This window comes from Lepus europaeus, chromosome 18, assembly GCF_033115175.1.
Source record: "Lepus europaeus isolate LE1 chromosome 18, mLepTim1.pri, whole genome shotgun sequence".
In the NCBI taxonomy this organism is placed as follows: Eukaryota; Metazoa; Chordata; class Mammalia; order Lagomorpha; family Leporidae; genus Lepus; species Lepus europaeus.
The window spans coordinates 76,422,747-76,444,219 of record NC_084844.1 but is presented as its reverse complement, the minus strand read 5'-3'; the positions used below and the strand labels follow the sequence as shown (position 1 = coordinate 76,444,219).

Here is a 21,473-nt window from a genome sequence, read left to right as displayed (position 1 = left end):
GGTTTTGATATATGTTTTCCTAATGGTGAGTGATATTGGGCATGTTCATATATGTCTTAACCATTTATATTTCTTCGTCTGAGAAATATCTATTCTGATCATTGCCCATTTCTTTTTTTTTTTTTTCTGACAGGCAGTGTGGACAGTGAGAGAGAGAGAGACAAAGGTCTTCCTTCTGCCATTGGTTCACCCTCCAATGGCCGCCGTGGCCGGTGCACTGTGGCCGGTGCACCGCGCTGTTCCAAAGGCAGGAGCCAGGTGCTTCTCCTGGTCTCCCATGGGGTGCAGGGCCCAAGCACTCGGGCCATCCTCCACTGCACTCCCGGGCCATAGCAGAGAGCTGGAATGGAAGAGGGGCAGCTGGGACAGAATCTGGTGCCCCAACTGGGACTAGAACCCGGTGTGCCGGCACCGCAAGGCAGAGGATTAGCTTGTTGAGCCACGGCACTGGCCTTGCCCATTTCTTAACTGTACATTTTGCTTCTTGTTTAGAGTTTTTCCAGTTCTATATATGTATGTTCTGGCTATCAATCTTTTGTCATATGTAGAGTTTTCAATGTTTTCTGCCATTCTGTTTGTTAATCTTCACTCTGATGATTACTTTGTTGTGAAGATGTATCTTAATTTGATACACTCAAATTCATATGTTTTATTTTTGTTACTTGTGCTTTTGGAATCTTACCCAAAACTGTTCTCTAGCTAATGTTTCATAGTTTCCTCTATCTTTACTTAGTTTTTGGTTTTGTATCTAGATTTTTAATTCATCTTGAGTTGCTTTTACATAGTGTATGAGGTGTTGAGGTATATTTTCAGGCTTCTACATATGGATAATCACTTTCCTCTAGACCATTTGCTAAAAGGAATCTTCTTTCTCCTGTTTGTTTTAGTTTCTTTGTTAAATATGAGTTGCCTGTAGAAAAGTCAGTTTATTTCAGCTGCCTATTCTTTTCCATTGAACTATGTGTCTGTTTTTCCAACAGTGCTAACACTGCCTCTATTTTTTTAGGTTTTTTTTTTGAAAGGCCAGACACTTCTTCCAAGTCTTTCATGTGGGTGCTAGCACCCAGGAACATGGGCCATCTTCCACCGATTTCCCAGGTGCATTAGTAGGCAGCTGGATTGGAAGAAGAGTAGCTGGTCTCATAGCAGCAACATATGGGATGCAAGGTCAAGGCTGTAACCCATTGCACCTCAGCACCAGCCCTTTACTTACTTATTTCTGTAGTGATCTTTCATTATTCACTTTTTCTACTGCCCTGCAACTTGATTCTTTCTTGTTTTTCTCTGTGTACTGGAGGATGGTAGTAAGTTGCTTCTGGGATATCTTTTTTGTGTTTGTAGATAGTTGGTCATCTATAGTCATAGTTTTAATTTTTATATTTCTCTGCCAAACATGAGAACCTTCTAGATGACTGCATGAAATGTTGGCAGAAATGAGGATGTATTAATTTGCTAAGAAAATACCACAGAGAATATGGTTTAAATCATGGGATTTTACTTCTCAGAGTTGTGGAGGTTGAAAATATAAGATTAAGGTCCTAAAAGGCTCAATTTTTCCAGAAGCCTTTCTCCCAATGAGACAGACACATATATCATTTGACCTGCTTAAAAGCACTTTCTTGAGGTAGAGTCATGTTGGTGGTTAGCACTTCAGTGTTTGAGCTTTAGGGAGGCACATTTCAGTCCATAACATCAAAAGGGGCCCTGTGGTCTGCTACAATGACAGCCATTTCTAGGGAGGACAGAAAGTTTGAAATCAGCGTTAGGATTTCTCACAGTATTATTGTCAGTGCTATCTCCATACAATGTGCATTCATGTACACACAAACAAAAATACCTGTACATATAAACGCATTCTACAGTGGAAATGTCTGTTGGTTGTGTACAGGTAACATCAATATAATAATCCATAAGATGGCCTATAAGCAGACATTGAAAAGAAGATTAGAAAGAATGACAACAAAATCTGCAGTTACCTATATTTATGTATATATGTATGATATTCAATATTTATAGTTGCTAAAAGATGAATGCTGATGTGTGAAAAATAAAAGCTAAACCTTACCTTACAATATTGCAGCCTATTCCACATGAAAGGTGTCTTCCTAAAACCATTCATTGGGCCCACTCTGTGGCATAGTAGGTTAAGCCTCCACCTGCAGTACCAGCATCCCATATGGGCACTAGTTTGAGTCCCTGCTTCTGCACTTCCAATCCAGGTCTTTGCTAATGGCCTAGGAAAGCAGTGGAATATGATATCAATGCTTGGGCCCCTGCACTCATGTGGGAGACCTGGAGGAAGCTGCTGATTCCTGGCTTCTGGCACCGGCTTCAGATTGGCCCAGCTCCAGCCCTTCTGGCCATTTGGGGGTGAACCAGTGGATAGAAGACCTCTCTTTCACTTCCTCTCTATATCTGTAACTCTGCCTCACAATAAATAAATACATTTTTAAAAACCTTTCACATTTTACATTTCTTAATTTTTAAAGATTTATTTATTTGAAAGTCAGAGTTACAAAGAGGGAGGAGAGCCAGAGAGAGAGGTCTTCCATCTTATGTTTACTCCCTAATTGGTTGCAACTGCTGGAGCTGTGCTGTTCTGAAGCCAGGAACAAGGAGCTAGTTCTGGATCTCCCACATGGGTGCAGGGGCACAAGGACTTGGGCCATCTTCTACTACTTTCCTAGGCCATAGCAGAGAGCAGGATCAGAAGTGGAGTATCTGGGTATTGAATTGGCCCCCATATGGGATACTGGCACTTCAGGCCATGGTGTTAACCTGCTGCACCACAGCACCAGTCCATCATTTTAAATTTCTGATACTCTAAAGTAGCACAGGACTACATTACATATAAGAAAGATGCATTCAAATATTATAAATCTAGTGCATTTTAGCAGAAGTTTTAACAAATACTTCTGCTTTTCTCAGCATTATGTATTAAATTAATGACATAATGAGTCATTGTCAGGTTTTTAGCGCTTTGACAGCCACTTATAATACTTAACAGTTTTTCAAATTTATTGCTAGTGTATTTTTTTCTTTTTTTTTTATTAAACTTTTATTTAATGAATATAAATTTCCAAAGTATAGCTTATGGGTTACAATGGCTTCCCCCCTCCCATAACCTCCCTCCCGCCCGCAACCCTCCCCTTTCCCGCTCCCTTTCCCCTTCCATTCATGTAAAGATTCATTTTCAATTCTCTTTGTATACAGAAGATCAGTTTAGTATATATTAGGTAAAGATTTCAACATTTTGCCCATATAGCAACATCAAGTGAAAAAACTACCATTGGATTACTAATTATAGCATTAAATAGCAATGTACAGCACATTAAAGACAGAGATCCTACATAATTTTTTTCCAAATTAATTAATTTTCTATGCCATTTCCATTTTAACACCAGGTTGTTTTTTTTTTTTTTCATTTCCAATTCTCTTTATATACAGAAGATCACTTCAGTATATACTTAGCAAAGACCTCATCAGTCTGCGCCCACACAGAAACACAAAGTATAAAAATACTGTTTCAGTACCAGTCATAGCATCACTTGGCTTTAGACGACACATTAGGGACAGATCCCACATGGGGTGTAAGTACACAGTGACTCCTGTTGCTGACTTAACAATTGTTAACAATTGTTAAGCTAGTGTATTTTTTTCAACACATGCACTGGATTTTACCAGTTTAGTGAACATGGAATTGCCTATTCTAGGATTTGCATTTTATGCATTTTCATGGCTCACATAATCAACATCTGCAAAGCCTCTAAAAGACATAAATAATAACATGAATCAGGTTTTTTTAAAAAAGATTTATTTAGGCCGGCACCATGGCTCAATAGGCTAATCCTCTGCCTTGCGGCGCCGGCACACCGGGTTCTAGTCCCAGTCGGGGCACCGATCCTGTCCCAGTTGCCCCTCTTCCAGGCCAGCTCTCTGCTATGGCCCAGGAGTGCAGTGGAGGATGGCCCAAGTGCTTGGGCCCTGCACCCCATGGGAGACCAGGAGAAGCACCTGGCTCCTGCCTTTGGAACAGCACGGTGCGCTGGCCGCAGCGCGCCTACCGCGGCAGCCATTGGAGGGTGAACCAACGGCAAAAAGGAAGACCTTTCTCTCTGTCTCCCTCTACTGTCCACTCTGCCTGTCAAAAAAAAAAAAAGATTTATTTATTTGAAAGTCAGAGTTGCACAAATAGAGGAGTGGTACAGAGAGACAGAGACAGAGAGGTCTTCCATCTGCTGATTGTGGCCCAGTTGGCCACAATGGCTGGTCTGCGTCGATCTGAAGCCAGGACCCAGGAACTTCTTCTGGGTCTCCCACGTGTGTGCTGGGCCCCAAGGACTTGGGCCATCTTCTACTGCTTTCCCAGGCGATAGCAGAGAGCTGGTTCAGAAGTGGAGCAGCCGGGACTTGAACTAGCACCAATATGGGTTGTCAGCACTGTAGGCAGCAGCTTTACCTGCTATGCCACAGCACCAGCCCCACATTGCATCTTTTTAAGATGATATGGATTTAAGTTCATGAGAAATTAGCATAGTGGGAACTGATAGATATGGATGATTCAGGATGGGCTTGTTAAGAATGGTAATGTTAATTTTCTTATAAAATAAAAATCAAATATGATTAGACATAAATGAAGACTAAATTTTATTAGTGGTGATCCAGAAAACACTGATATCAGGTCTTTTTCTTCTAGTGTTAAGTTTATGTTTTAAAACTCATATTAAGTGAACAAATTTCATGTAATTTATATATACAGATTTAAGAGCAAACTGATACATCCTACCCTATCTTCCCTTTGTCTCATACTTCCAACTCCCTCCTTCTTGTTTTATTTTCTTTCAATTTTTACAACTGCATGCTTTGATTTTATTTTAGAATCACAAGCTTTAACCCACTATAAGATAAAGAATTCAAGTAGTAGCAGAAATATCAATGAGTATATTTTCGATACTCTATCAAAGAGTACAGAAAAGTTCTGTGAGCAATAACCAAATCTCAAAATGTTAATTTAACTCATGCTACATTTTGTTGTCTATATATTAATTACCACCAATCAGAGAAAACATATGGTATTTGTCTTGTGGGGACTGGCTTCTTTCACAAAGCATAATTGTTTCCAGTTGCATCCATTTAGTTACAAAAGATAGGATTTCATCCTCAATTATGGCTGAATAGTATTTTAGACTGTATATATAGCTCATATTCTTTTTCCAATCACCAGTTGATGGACATCTGGGTTGATTCCATGTTAACTATTGTGAATTGAGCTGTTATAAACATGAGGGTACAGATAACTCGTGCATATGCATATTCTATTTCATTTCATTTGGATAAATTCCCAGGAGTGGGATGGCAGGATCATATGGTATATCTGTTTTCAGATGTCTGAGGAACTTTTATACTGCCTTCCATAATGGCTGTACTAGCTTCATTCCCACCAACAGTGGGTTAGGGTACCTTTTTCTCTACCTCTCCACCAGCCTTTATTGTTTATTGACTTTTTCAAAAGAATTCTTTATTTGAAAGGTGGAGTTACAGAGAGGGAGAGGCAGAGGCAGAGAGACATAAATATTTTATCTGCTAGTTTATTCTCCATATGACCCAACAGGTGGTGCTGGTCCAATCTGAAGCCAGAGCTAGAAGCATCTCCCTGGTCACCCAAGTGGGTGCAGGGGCCCAGGTACTTGGGCCATCTTCTGCTGCCTTCCCAAGCACATTAGCAGGGAGTTGGATCAGAAGTGGAGCAGCCTGAACTCAAAATCGCATTCATGTGGGGTTCTAGCACTGCAGGCAGCAGCTTAACCTGCTACACAAAACCCTCCATCTCCTGACTTTTGGTTTCTGTCTGAGAGCCATTCTAACTGGGTGAGGCAAAAGGTCATTGTGGCTTTTATTTGCAGTTCTCTGATGGCTATTGTTCCTGAGCATGTTTTCATGTGTCTGCTTGCTAATTGAAATCCATCCTTGGAAAAATGCCAATTTATATCCTGTGCCCATTTCTTGACTGGATTGTTTGTTTTTTGTTGTTGAGTTTTTTGAGCTCTTTCTAGATTCTGGATATTTTACTTTTTCAGTTGCCTAGTTTGCAAATATTTTCTTCCATTCTGACAGGTGCTTCTTCTTGTTGAATGTTTACTTTGCGGTTCAGAAGGTTCTTAGCTTGATGTAATCCCATTTGAGTATTTATACCTTTATTGATTGTGCTTCCTGGAGCCTTTTCGAAGAAGGCTTTGCCGATGCCAGTATCTTGCAGAGTTTCCCTGATGTTTCCCTCTAGGAATTTGATGGTATCACATCATAGATTTAGATCATTGATCCATTTACACTGTATTTTTGTATAAGTTGTAAGGTAGAGATCTTGTTTCATTTTTCTGCATGAGAAGGTCAAATTTTCCCAGCACCATTTTTGAAGACTGTTCTTTGTCCAGGGATTTATTTTAGATCATTTGTCACAAATTAGTTGGTTGTAGATTTGTGGATTAATTTTTGGGGATTCTACTCTGCTTCATTCATCCACATGACTTTTTGGTGCCAGTACCAGGCTGTTTTGATTATAACTGTCTTGTAATAGGTCTTGAATTTTGGTATTATGAGGCTTCCAACTTTGTTTTTGTTGTTTAAGATTCCTTTAACTATTTGGGGTCTCTTCCATTTCCATACAAATTTTAACATTATTTTCTCTAGATCTCAGAAGGATGTTGTTGGTATTTTGATTGGGATCATATTGAATCTGTGATTGCTTTTGGGGGGCTAGTGCTGTGGTATACTAGATTGAGCCTCTGCCATCCACACTGGCATATCACATTGGCATCAGTTTGTATCCTGGGTGCTGCTCTAATGATCCAGCTCTCTGCGAATGGGCAGGGAAGTCAGTGGAAAATGGTTCAAGTACTTTGGCCCCTGCGCTCATGTGGGAAACCCTGGAGAAACTCCTGGCTCCTTGCGTCAGATCAGCCCAGCTCCAGGCATTGTGGTCATTTGGACTCAATTACGTATTTCTTTTATGAGGATTTTTGCATCTATGTTCATCACAGATATGTTTCTTTCTTTTTTAAAAAATTTTAACTCTACTTACAGGTAGAGTTACAGAAAGTGAGAGAGAGAGACAGGGAGAAAGATCCTCTCTTCACTGCCTCACTCACCAAATGGCCGCAATGGCCGGATCTGTTCTGACCTGAAGTCAGGAGCCAGATGCCTCTTCCTGGTCTCTCATGCAGGTGTAGGGGCCCAGGCACTTGGGCCATCCTCCACTGCCCTCCCTGCCAGAGCATAGAGCTGGACTGCAAGAGGAGCAACTGGGACCAGAACCAGCACCCACATGGGATGCCAGATCTGCAGGTGGAGGATCAACCCAGTGTGCCATGACACCGGCCCTCATCAGGGATATTTTTCTATAGTTTTCTTTTTCCACTGTATCTTTTTCTAGTTTAAGAATCAAGGTGATGCAGGCTTAATAGAAGGAGTTTGAGAGGATTGTCTCTCTTTCAATTGTTTTGAATAGTTTGAAAAGAAATGGAATCAGTTCTTCTTTAAAAGTCTGGAAGAATTCAATAATGAGGCTGTCTGATCCTGGACTTTTCTTTGTTGGGAGGGTCTTTATTACTCATCCAATCTCTGTCTTGGTTTTTGCTTTATTTAGCTTTTCTATGTGTCTTTATGACTAAATTTTGGTATATTGTGTATGTCCAGGAATCTGTTCATTTTTTTCCTCTAGGTTTTCCAATTTGTTAGCCATCACAACAGATGCCCACATCCTATATTGCAGTGCTAATCTGAGTTTTGGGTATTCCACTTCCAAATCAGTTTCATGTTAATATCCCCAGGAAGCAATGGATGATGGCTCAAATCCTTTGATTCCTGTCATCTAATTTGGAGAACTGTAACCTAAATGGGGACTTGAGAACCTGGTCTTGCATAGTTGTTGTAGCCATGTAGAAAGTGAACCAGCAGATGGGAGATCTCTCTGCTTCTCTTTCCCTCTTTCTTTGTCTCTGCCTTTTTTATCATATTAAAATATTTAATTATTTATTTGAGTTACAGAGAAAGGGAGAGACAGAAATCTAACATTACCTGATTCATTTTTAAGATGACTTCAATAGCCAGAGTGTGGCCAGGTTGAAGCCAGGAGCTTCTCCTCCAATGTGTGTGGCAGCAGCCCAGCACTTGGCCCATCTTCCACTGTTTTTTCAGTCCATTGGCAGGGAGCTGGATCAGAAGTGGAATAGCTGTTACTTGAACTGGTACACATACAGGATTGCCAGTGTAACAGATAGCAGCTTTGTCCACTGCACTACACCACCAGCTCCTCTTTCTGCCTTTTGAATAAATAAATCTTTTGAAAAAGAACTTCAGGTAGTAAAAGTCATCGTGACTGAGCAATGGCAGATTGATTGAAGTGATCTACTTTTTTAAAGATTTATTTATATATTTGAAAGGCAGCACTACAAAGAGAGAGTGGGAGAGATTGATCTTCCTCCTCAAATGACTGCAATGACTGTGGCTAGGCCAGACTGATGTCAGGAGCCAGGGGCTTCTTTCAGTCTCTTACACGGGTACAGGAGCCCCAATGTTTGAGTCATCCTGTGCTGCTTTTCCAGACACATTAGCAGGGAACTGGATCAGTTTGGAGCATTAATGTCTATGATACTCTCCTTGCAGTTAAAGAATTTGGAATCCATTTTGATTATGGGTGGGCCAAGTACAACAGCTTCCAATCGTCCAAGGTTTGGACCTGATGGGTTCTGAGAAATTTTGTTAAAATAGTTATCAATAATAACTCTCAGTTTAAGCTTTTCTTACCAAATTTTCATGTTTGCTGATGTTAACATCTATGGGAAAATTGGGTCTCTGGATTGCAACCAATGAAAGCATCCAGACTAACAGTAAATAAGGTCAATAGTCAGCAGAATGGTGTCCAGCTGAACTTAAATAGCTTTTCTTGTTTGGTAGAGGGGTAACCTCCTGCATTATACTGACATACTGACATAGAGAGTAGATATTGGAGCCTGTCCCTTGTGCCAAATGGAGAATGCCATGTTTTGGTTCCTTTTATATATATATATATATATATATATATATATACACACATAGACATATATACATATACATATATATATATATATATACACACACATACATACACACAGATTTTATTTATTTATTTGACAGGTGTAGTTACAGATAGTGAGAGAAAGAGACAGAGAGAAAGGTCTTCCATATGCTCGTTTACTCCCCTAATGACTGCAATGGCTAGAGTTGGGCCAATCCAAGCTAGGAGCTTCCAGGTCTCCCACATTTTTGCAGGGACCGAAGCACTTGGACCATCTTCTACTGCTTTCCCAGGCTATTGCAGAGAGCTGCATGGGAAGAGGAGAAATGGGGACTAGAACTGGTGCACATATTGGGTGCTGGCACTGCAGGTAAAGGATTACACCACTGCACCACAGTGCTGACCACAGTCTATCATTAATTAAGGACACCTCAGTAACCATGCTCAGGTTTTACTGTCCTATATTCATGGCCAAAGTCCTAGCAGACAACATAGTTTGGAGAATCGTAAGCACAAGTTGTGTAGGAGACTTCATTTCTCATACAGCACAGTTAATAACAAGGTTCCAAGAGGCGAAATTACTTGCATCATAGTCTTTGACAACTAATGGACATCACAGGTGATCTAGAGAATTTAGGTTTGTGAGCCCCTAGAGGGAAAAAGTCACTGAGAACACAAGGACAGTGCCTAGAGTTTATTTTGATGGATTTTAGCCCCTTTCATTGGAGGGAGGCCCAAAGAAGCTGGACTGATTTGTATACCTCAGAAGTGTCTTTTCAAGGTGAAGGCAAACTGAGACTGAGGGGCTTTTGGAAAAACTTTGAACAAAACACATTTGCCATACTTGGTTAAGACACAGCATTTATCTATTGAGATGCATCAGATGTGTTAACATTAGCTATAAGGTACAGTGGACATGGTGGATGGCATATAGCAATATGATTTTAGTAATCTATCATGAGGTGCTATTTTTTTACTGGATTTAGCAGGTATAATTGGGCTACCTAATGGGGTATAGCTTGAATAATCACCTTTCTGTTAAATAAATCTGAGGTAGTAAATGTTAGTATATGAAGACATTGAGTTTTCTTTTATTGGTCCTTCTTGGTTATTTTAATCTGGGATCTGCAAATTCTCATTTTCTCTAGCCAAGTTGTAACTTAAAAACTTTATTTTATTACGCATCATGTTGGACTAACTTTGCCACTTCTGGGATTTTTTTTAGTACATCTGACAACTGGAAATTTAGACAATAGTATAGTACCAAGTAAAGTACTTATTTTTCTTCTGATACATATTTTGAAATTCTTCTAAAATTCCTATTGAGTACTCTTGTTAAATTTAGTTGCACCCCTGGTTAAGACTTATTGGAGCCACTCTACTGATTACATCTATGAAACTTTGTTAATAAATGCATATAGAACCTGGGAAAGTTGATTTATATCTTATGCTGTAGAGACATAAGACAGAACATCTTTTTTATCTTTTTCAATTATATAATTTAAAAATGAATTTTAGATTTTCAATAGGATCAAATTGTGTACTTTTCAGAAATGTATACATGCAGACAACTATAATTTATGCATTTTACATTTTCCTTCTTTAGATTTTTAAAAAGCTTTACTGAGATTGCTGCTGTGATATAGCAGGTCAAGCCCAGCTCTGGCCATTGCGGCCAGTTGGGAGTGAACCAGTGGGTGGAAGGCATCTCTGTCAATGCTTCTCCCTATCTATAACTCTTACTCTCAGATAAATAAAGAAATCCTGTAAATATTTAAAAATAAAAAATAAGGAAGACTGACCTCCCTCGAGTTGCAGAATAAAGTCACTGAAAGGTAATTACCAGCTCAGAGATGATACAGGAATTTGAACAGCACAATTCAGACATTATATCTAGTAAAAATTGACCAATAGCTGTGGGCCAAAAGTCAGTGCCCCATGACACTACCACTCAAATCATAATTTCATGTCCATTCTCACTTATACAGGAAAAGGAGTAAAAGCAGGAAGTCCATGGCATCCCTGTATCTGTCTCTGGGCCTAATTTGTGGGAGAAACCACAAATTAAGTTCAGATCTCAAAAAAATAAAGTTTTGTTAAATACTTAACTAAATGGAGTGATTCATAGATGAATTTCAGGAACTTTTGGGTAAAGAATTACCAGGTAGTGCAATTTCAATTATTCATGAACATTTTAGAAGGCACTCACCCCAATTTCCAGCCATTTTAATACACTGAATAGATTCAAATAATTTTCCTCACTGCAAAATATGATGCATTGATGGGTGAAAAAATGTTTTAGTAGGTAAGATCAAGCATCATTTTAAAAGATTAAAAATGGGTTGTTGAGGAACATTAGTTTCTTCGAATATTTTAAGTTAAAAAAATTCTTGGAGTCTTTTCCTGAGTATCTGTAAGAAGTATATATTTAGGGGGCTGGTGCTTTGGTGCAGCAGGTAAAAGCCCTGGCCTGCAGTGCTGGCATCCCATATTGGCCCTGATTCCAATCCCAGCTGCTCCACTTCTGAACCAGCTCTCTGGTATGGCCTGGGAAAGCAGTGGAAGATGGCTCATGTCCATGGGCCCCTGCAGCTGCACAGGAGACCAAGTAGAAGTTTCCATTCCTGGCTTTGGATAGCTCAGCTCTGGTTGTTGCAGCCATTTGGGGGGTGAATTAGCAGGTGGGAGACCTCTCTCTCTTGCTCTAGCTCTCTCTGTATCTCTGTCTTTCAAATAGATAAAATAAGTCATAAAAAATATGTGAGGTTTTTAGAACCATATTTTAATTATGAGATTTAAAAATAACAATAAATTTAATGACAATTGCCAAGAATTCTTTCCATATTTGAATTTCTCCACTTATACTATGTTTCTTTCAGATGTAAATATGTCAAACCAAGAATTACTGAGGAATTGGATAATTATGTGGGTATCTCATGTGGTCAGGAAAGTTCTGGTATATCCCCTCTGTGTCCCAGGAGGCTGATTTTCCAGCTGATATATGGATCATCTTCATTTCTTCCTAATGCAGGCATGCATTGGTATCTGGGAATCTAGCGTCATCTGCCCATGATGTCAGCAGGTCAGGACCATGGGAAATCTCCTCTGGCCTCCTTCTCAGCATGTGCCATTCCAACCACTCCCACCATCTTCACAGAATTCCTGACCCCTGGGGCTTTCCTCATATGCTCAAGAGCTGTGTGGTTGGTTTCTGTGTCTGTGGGTGTTAGTGTGAGGGTGAAAGGAACCTTGGAGAGCAGGACAGGTGTCTGTCTCTTGGTGGCATAGGTGACAGCCATAGATCTGAGGTGTTAAGTCAGGTATTCAGGTGCACCCTGTAGATCTTGGCTGGTCGAGGAAGAGACACCAGTGGCACAGCCTCAGTTCTGGAGCTGGAGAAAGGGTGAATTTTTATTAACATATTTTAGAAAGTTGAAATTTTAAGGAATTTTTTGTCAGAAAATGCTGCACTGAAAGAAGACTGGAGAAAAGGTGAATAAGGTTGAGATTTTAAGGATTTTTTTGGTCAGAAATTGGTGCACTGAAAGAAGACCAATGCGTCTCCAGGTGTACAGAGTACAGTTCTAAAAATTCTGTAGAAAGTCTGTCTCATCCAAGACGGCAATGGGATGGAGCTGGGGGTTCAGGCCATTTGGGATGAAATGTGTGTGGGTGAATGTCTATTGCACCTCTGTCACTATTTACCTATCTGTAAGATTAGTGCTACTAGTGAAATGTCCCTGCATTCCCTGAGAAATCCTCGTGAGGTGTGTGCAGGCTGACTTACACTATGTGGCAATTGCAATTTTGGGGTTTCATGGTATATCATCTTCTAGTAAAATTTCTGTTTTCCTGCATTGTGTAGCCTGCCTTGCACTACTCTTTCAAGGTTACAGAACTTTATACAAGACCTAGTTTGCAAAAATGTGGAAGTTTGGATACTCTGTGACAATCCCGTTTGCAGAGAGAGAGAGATGTCTTCCATTTGCTGATTTACTCTCCAACTGGCCACAATGGCCAGAGCTGCACCAATCCAAAGCCAGGATCCAAGAGCTTCTTCCAGGTCTCCCAAGCAGGTGCAGAGGCCAAAGGACTTGGGCCAACTTTTACTGTTTACACAGGCCATAGCAGAGAACTGGAACTGAAGTAGAACAGCTGGGATTTGAACTTGCACCCATATGGGATACAGGCAGCTGCTTTACCTTTTAAGCCACAGTGCCAGTCCCCAAAATAACTTTCATTAGTGTAAATTTTACTGAACATAGTTTATTTGAACAATAACTAAGTTTTATTGTTTTTTGTTGTTACATTGTCATTTAATAAAATTTTGGCAATGCTTTCATTAAAGCAATGATAACTTCTGGTTAATCTCTGCCACTTAATAGAGGTGGGGGCACTTGCCTATATATTTCCATGTTTAAACATTTATTCCTCCATGGTGAAGTTGACATTTTCTCTATTTATATATTCAAGATTCTTTATTCATTTTACCATTCCTTTTTCTACAGTGTAATGTAGAAGGAAAGATGAGAAATTTTCTTTTAAATCCTTGCATTCACGTTTTCTTCCAGGTATGGTTCAGGGCACCTCCTGATATTTCAAAAAGCAAAGAAAATTAATACATCACCTGCAAATTGTGTGCTTTTTAAAACATATTTATTTTATACATTTGAAAGACAGAGTCACAGAGAGTGATAGAGAAAGAGAGCAAGAGAGAGACAGAGAGAATCTTTTATCTGCTGGTTCATTCCCCAAAAGGCCACAATGGTCAGAGCTGAGACAATCTAAACCCAAGAGGCAGGAGATTCTTCTGTGTTTCCCACATAGTTGCAGGGGTCCATGCACTTGAGTCATCCTCCAGTACTTTCCCAGTCATATTCGCAGGAGCTGTATCTGAGGTAGAGAAGCTGGGACTCAAACTGGCACTCACATGGGATGCTGGCTCTGCGGGCTGGGGCTTTAACCCACTGGGCGATCACACTGGCCCCTGTAAGTGGTTTTTTTATTCCCCAACTTGCTGTCAGTTTTCTTTTTAGATTAATAATAATTTATTAATGGAAATGGATAAAGGAAGAGGAATTTTATTCTCAGGGAATATATAAAAACAAGATGAATGGTGAATATGTCATGGCTGTGAAGCATTGCAGTTATCCAAGATAAGGCAGTTTTGTCACTCACCTTTCTGTTGCCATAGCAAAATATATATTTGTTATATGATTTCAGTTGAAGCTTCAAGGACAATATTCTAAATTTTGGGGTCATGATGTCCAATAGAGTCTTTAGTGTTATACAGATGATGTAGTGGGCAGTGTTTTAGTGCCACCCTGGAAGTAAACACTTAACATTCTGCAAGGGAAAGAGTTACCTAGGGCTAAAACACAAATCAGTTGCATTTATTTTTAATTGTTAGAGCAATGCAGTCCTTAATAGTTTGAGGAGATGAACTTGATCCTGAGCTAGGACGATGTCGGGAAAATAATCTACTGCAGGTTCTTTTATGTTTTAAGATTTTTTAAAAAGATTTATTTTTTATTTATTTGAAAATCAGAGTTACACAGAGAGAGGAGAGGCAGAGAGAAAGAGGGAGAAGAGAGATCTTGCATTCAACAGTTCACTCTCCAATTGGTTGCAATGGCTGGGCTGCACTGATCTAAAGCCAGGAGCCAGGAGCTTCTTCTGGGTCTCCCACATGGGTTCAAGGGCCCAAGGATTTGGGCCTTCTTCTACTGCTTTCCCAGGTCATAGCAGAGAGCTGGATCAGAAGTAGAGCAGCTGGGTCTCAAAACGGTGCTCATATGGGATGCCGGTTTTTTAAGCCAGGGCATTAACCTACTGTGCCACAGTGCCAGCCCCAAGATTTATTTATTAACTTATTTGAAAGGCAGAGTAATAGAGATAGGGAGATATGGGTAGTGAGAAAGAGATATCTTCCATCTACTGGTTCATTCAACAAATGGACACAATGGTTGGCCAGGCCAAAGCCAGGAGTCTGGAACTCTATCTGGGTCTCCCATAACCATGGAAGTGGCCCAAATACTCAGGCCATCTTTCACTGCTCTTTCAGGCACTTTAGCAGGGAACTCAATTGGAAGTGGAGCACCAAGGACTCAAATTGTTTGTTCACATGGGATGCCTGAATTGCAGGTGGAGACTTACCTGCTGCACCACAATGCTGGTGCCTACTGCAGGTTCTCAAACAAATCTCTCTGTATTCCCCTCAGTCACAAATGCAGATTATACTGCAGAATTTCTCAGGTTCTGTTCTTGGGTAAATAACTCCACTGCTTTTACTTTAATTTGTTATAATGTTATTTCAGTTCTTTAAATGTTTATGAGTAGAATAATTATAGAAAAAGCCAAAGCTGCTTTCTATTCTTTCTTGAATCTCCTCCCTTATTTTCAAATATTTATGAGCTTGGTAGAGAAAGAAGTTGATGGTGTGAGAGAAAGCTAGAGAGCTCCCATGTACTTCTTCACTGCCTAAATAATCATATCAAGCAGGGATGGGGCACAACTGAAGCCAAGAGTCAGGAATGGAATCTAGGCCTCCTTCTTGGTTGGCATCACCATTGCTTCCCCTGTTCTGCATTAGCCGGGAGCTGGAAACCAGAGCTGGCACTGAAATCCAACTTTGGAAATTTGATGTAGAGAGAATATCTGAGCTGGCATCATAAACACTAAGTTAAAGTCCTACTGTCTCTTTTAAAATATTTTTTTCTCTGCCATAATTGCATTGACTGTGTACAGTATTTTCCTGGAAATTCTTCACTGTTCAATCCCTTCATAACTTCCCTGATGGTTTCTTGTCTTTTTCCCTGAATACTTCTACATTCTTCTGAACATTGCTCATTCCAGAGTGACTTTTGTCCCCCTTTCAGCCTACTGTGCAAATACCCTTGACATAGTCTGGCCTTTGTGAACAGAAATTCCTGTTTCCCTCCAGCTTGGGCATTGTTCACAGCCTTTATACCATAGGTTTGATCCCCTGCTGAATGCTTCTGTGAGGCTGTCCAAATGCTCAACCAATCTAAAATGAAATGGCATTCTTGCTTCTTCTTCCTCCATACCCATGTAGAAGATATACAACTGCCATTGTTTGTTATATGACAGAGTAGACATGTTAACCAGGAGTGTTCTATCCCAGGTGATGATAGCATTTGAAGACCTGGCTGTGTTCTTTACCTGGGAGGAATGGCAGAACATGAACCAAGCTCAGAAAATCCTGTACAGGGATGTGATGCTGGAGACCTACAGCAGCCTGTTCTCCCTGGGTAAGTGTCACTCTTCACATGCCCAATGGTAACATTTTCTCGCTATTTGACAAATAAGTGAGCACTATTCATAAAGTTTAATGAGGGACAGGTATAGAATTTGAGTCCATGAAGAATCTGAATATCTACCACCTGGGAAGGACTTCAAATTGGAACATTTGTTGCATAGCTTCTGGACCAAGCTGTACTTCTTTAATTAACCCAAGATAGTGATTTCACAAAGTCTACATTGTTTCCATTAATAGGGTACTGCATGACCAAACCTGACTTGATCTTCAAGTTGGAGCAAGGAGCAGAGCCCTGGATGGGGGAAGAATGCCTACATCAGAGCCTTCCAGGTCAGTCTGCACATAACGGGCAGGGAGGCCAAAGTAGAAGCAGTGCAGCAGATGTTGACTGGTGTTCTTTCCATGATTTTTTCCCAAGTCTTACTCCTGAAGACAGCTGGTCTTGTGATTCAGACACAGACATTCTACAGTATCTATGGAGATCAGTATCTCTGGTAAAGGCAAGGAAATGAAGTTTTATGTGAAAATCAACAACTGATGAAAAACCTCCAGAAACTCAAATTATCACAGAGGAGTGTTTATAGAAAGAAACAAGAGGAGGTAACCAGGGCTGACGTCTGCACAATGAGTTAGAAATCAATTTTCAATAATTGAGCAGACTCTGGATTGCAGAAACAAATTATTTAAACTGGTGGGAATGTATAGCCAAGGTGGTATATTGGGACTTTCTGTAACTGTTGCAGTTCAAAGAAGCTGAGGATGTCAGGTTTCCTTAGAAATATGGGGAAACTGTAAGAGTGCAGATAAAACAGAGAATTTCATTAGAAAAATTTCACAAATGCTGTTTCCCTGGGAAGACAGAACATGAGACAACCACATATTCAAATCTTGTCCCATGAATGTGATCCTTCTTAGAGTATAGACACATTTCACTCTTTACCTTCAAGGAAATGATCTAGTAAAACGTCCCCATATTTATGGTTGAAATATCACAGAAGTATAAAACCCACAATTTTTCTAAAATTGAAAAAGGGGCTTGCACTGTGGCTCACTTGGTTAATCCTCCCCCTGCAGTGCCGGCATCCCATATGGGCCCTGGGTTCTAGTCCCAGTTGCTCCTCTTCCAGTCCAGCTTTCTGCTGTGGCCCAGGAGGGCAGTGGAGGATGGCCCAAATGCTTGGGCCCCTGCACCTACAAAGGAGATAAGGAGGAAGCAACTGGCTCCTGGCTTTGGATTGGCATAGTTCCAACCGTATTTGCCATTTGAGGGGTGAGCCAATGGAAGGAAGATCTTTGTCTCTGTCTCTGTCTAACTCTGACAAATAAATAAATAAATAAAAATACATTTAAAAATGGACAGGGAAAAATTGGTTTCTAGATTACAGATGAATATATTTATTAAATATTAGTCCATTCTGTGAAGTCTTATTCATTTTTGTGAAAGTAGAAAGAGGGAGAAACAGTGAGAAATATATTTTCTATTTAACTCCCCAAATACTAGCAACAGTTATGACTAATCTGAAGCCAGAAGCCTGGAATTTCACCTACTCATCTCTATCACAGGGTCCCAAGCACATGAACCATTATCTGCTGCTTCCCAGTATATATTATCCCAGAGCTGTATTGGAAGCAGAGTAGCCTCGGCTTAAACTGGCACTGTTTTGAGATACAGGCATCTCAAGCAGTGACTTAAGAGATCTTACCACAAAAACCACTCAATCATACTTGAAAAAAATTCTGTTAGTAAACAGGATCATGGATGAACATTGGAAAATCTATGGATACAATTTAATATATTAATGTATTATGGAGAAAACCTGTATATTCATAAATATGTATCTTCTAATCATTTTGTTAAAATTTTATGATGGAATGAGCATATGAGCCTGAGCCATTCTCCCTCATTGCTCAAAGGATATAAACTTTGGAATGTATTCCTTGCCCTTGAAACTCAGTTGGGTCTCACAGCCTATTGCCTTCATACCCCACCCTGCATTATTTTCCAGGTTCCCAAGACCCCCCACCCAGTTCCTGGAATTCCCCTCCACTGCTGCCCCCTACCCCCATGCCCAGCCTTAGCCCTCCTTATAAAGGTCTAGCCCCTGGGAGTTGGGGCCTTCTGCCACCTGCTCCATCTTGTACACACAGCCAGTTAGTCACCCACCTCTGTGGATTAATTTTCTCTGAATAAATTCTGTCTGGCTGTAAATTGATACACTGTCTCCTCTATTCTACAACTCTTTTCCTAACTTTTTGGTGCCCTATGTGAGGAGGCACCAATGCAGAACTTTTCCTAACATCTTATCCCTCTTAAATACAAGTAACTTCATTCCTTTTACATGAGTATGCTAGGAGAAGCAATTATATTTGATTTAGTGACATTTTTTTTTCTCACTTCAGTTGCCATGAAACTGGATGAACTGATTAAGACCAACCAGAAAAGTCTGGAGAAAAATCTGAATCAGAATGTTATGAAAAATAATAACACATTAACTCCCAAGAGAGTTGAATTCAGAAAAACACTTAATTTAAGTATAAGCCATATTCCAAAACTGAGTATCAAAAAGAGAAACTATTCAGGAATAAAACCTGAAGAATGTAGTATATGTCAGAATGTGTATCCCCATTGTGGGCCTGATCAGCTACAAGCTGGAGAGAAATTTGATGCTACTACGGTACCTGGGAACACTCTCCAGTTCTGTGAGCCTCTTAATGAACAGCACAAAATTCAGACCATGGAGCAGGCACTTGAACAAATTGGACAAGGGAAAGTCTTCAAAAGGAAGAATATATTCTATGAATCTGAGAAGCTTTTTATGGTAGAAACCTGTAATAAGCCAACTGCCATTATTGGCAAGACAACTCAAATACTACAAGATTTCCATAAAAAGTCTAACCTCAGTATACATCAACAAAGTCCCAAAAGAGAGAACGTTTATAAATATATTGGGCCTGTGGAACCTGTCATTTACCAATCATATGTTAGAATGAATCATAGACCAAATATAGAGAAGAAATCGTATGCATGTAAAACTTGTGGGAAGTCATTCAGTAATAAATTCTGCCATCCCCTCCATCACAGCACTCATATAGTGGAAAACCCTCATGTGTGTAATGATTGTAGAGAAACCACTCACCAGAAGTCAGCTCTCATTAGACATGAGAGAATTCACACAGGGTTGAAATCTTATAAATGTAATGACTGTGGGAAGTTCTTTGGCCAGAAGAAACACCTCATAAATCATCAGAGAATTCACACAGGGGAGAAACCTTATGAATGCAATGACTGTGGAAAAGCCTTTGGCCAGAAGTCACAACTCAAAATTCATCAGAGAAGTCACACAGGGGAGAAGCCTTATGAATGCAATGACTGTGGAAAAGCCTTTGGCCAGGAGTCACACCTCATAAATCATCAGAGAATTCACACAGGGGATAAGCCTTATGAGTGCAATGACTGTGGAAAAGCCTTTGGCCAGAAGTCACAACTCAAAACTCATCAGAGAAGTCACACAGGGGAGAAGCCTTATGAATGCAATGACTGTGGAAAAGCCTTTGGCCGGAAGTCAATCCTCATAAATCATCAGAGAAGTCACACAGGGGAGAGGCCTTATGAGTGCAATGACTGTGGAAAAGCCTTTGGCCAGTTGTCACACCTCAGAAAGCATCAGAGAAGTCACACAGGGGAGAGGCCTTATGAGTGCAATGACTGTGGAAAAGCCTTTGGCCGGAAGTCACACCTCAGAAAGCATCAGAGAAGTCACACAGGGGAGAAACCTTATGAATGCAGTGACTGTGGGAAAACCTTTGGCCAGAAGTCAAACCTCAGAACGCATCAGAGAATTCACACAGGGGAGAAACCTTATGAATGCAATGACTGTGGAAATGCCTTTAGCCAGAAATCAGCACTCACAAAGCATCAGAGAATTCACACAGGGGAGAAACCTTATGAATGCAGTGACTGTGGGAAAATCTTTGGCCAGAAGTCAAACCTCAAAACGCATCAGAGAATTCACACAGGGGAGAAACCTTATGAATGCAGTGACTGTGGGAAAACCTTTGGCCAGAAGTCATACCTCATAAATCATCAGAGAATTCACACAGGGGAGAAACCTTATGAATGCAATGACTGTGGAAAAACCTTTGGCCAGAAGCCACACCTCAAAATGCATCAGAGAATTCACACACGGGATAAGCCTTATGAATGCAATGACTGTGGAAAAACCTTTGGCCAGAAGTCACAACTCAAAATGCATCAGAGAAGTCACACCATGGAGAAAGCTTATAAATGAAATGACTGTGGAAAAGCCTTTGGTCCCATCCTTGCATACCAAGGATAAATCCCACTTGGTCTGGGTGGATGATCTTTCTGATGCATTGTTAGATTCAGTTGGCCAGAATTTTGTTGCGGAACTTTGCATGTATGTTCACCAGGGAAATTGGTCTATAATTACTTTCTCTGTTGTAGTTTTTTCAGGTTTAGGAATGAAGGTGATGCTGGCTTCATAGAAAGAATTTGGGAGAATCACCTCTCTCTCAATTGTTTTGAATAACTTGAGAAGAATTGCAGTTAGTTCTTCTTTTTTTTTTTTAACTTTTATTTAATGAATATAAATTTCCAGTGTACAGCTTATGGATTACAATGGCTTCCCCCCCCCCATAACTTCCCTCCCACCCGCAACCCTCCCCTCTCCCGCTCCCTCTCCCCCTCCATTTGCATCAAGATTCATTTTCAATTCTCTTTATATACAGAAGATCAATTCAGTATAAAGATTTCAACAGTTTGCACCCACATAGAAACACAAAGTGAAACATACTGTTTGAGTACTAGTTATAGCATTAAATCACAATGTACAGCACATTAAGGACAGAGATCCCACATGAGGAGCAAGTGCACAGTGGCTCCTGTTGTTGACCCAACAAATTGACACTCTAGTTTATGGCGCCAGTAACCATCCTAGGCTGTCGTCATGAGTTGCCAAGGCTATGGAAGCCTTCCAAGTTTGCCGACTCTGATCATATTTAGACAAGGTCATACAAGACAGAGTGAGGATAGTAACCAATGATCCTAAGAGTGGCATTTACCAGGTTTGAACAATTATACAGCATTAAGTGGGGAAGAGGACCATCAGTACACACAGGTTG

The 21,473-nt window shown here is 40.3% G+C and overlaps 1 protein-coding gene and 1 pseudogene across 4 annotated transcripts in view; both read left to right on the top strand.

Annotated features, from left to right (window-relative positions):
* The window catches only part of LOC133747333 (zinc finger protein ZFP2-like), a 48,571-nt gene extending 27,406 nt beyond the window's left edge, over positions 1-21,165 (top strand). For all 4 annotated transcript variants that reach the window (XM_062175732.1, XM_062175729.1, XM_062175731.1 and 1 more), the window contains 3 exons: positions 16,197-16,323; positions 16,569-16,661; positions 18,732-21,165. In XM_062175732.1, coding sequence (XP_062031716.1) covers positions 16,200-16,323; positions 16,569-16,661; positions 18,732-20,620 — 2,106 coding nt within the window. In that variant the 5' untranslated portion in view covers positions 16,197-16,199 and the 3' untranslated portion in view covers positions 20,621-21,165. The remainder of the gene's footprint in view (positions 1-16,196; positions 16,324-16,568; positions 16,662-18,731) is intronic.
* The window catches only part of LOC133747049 (adenomatous polyposis coli protein 2-like), an 834,579-nt pseudogene that overhangs the window by 54,092 nt on the left and 759,014 nt on the right, over positions 1-21,473 (top strand).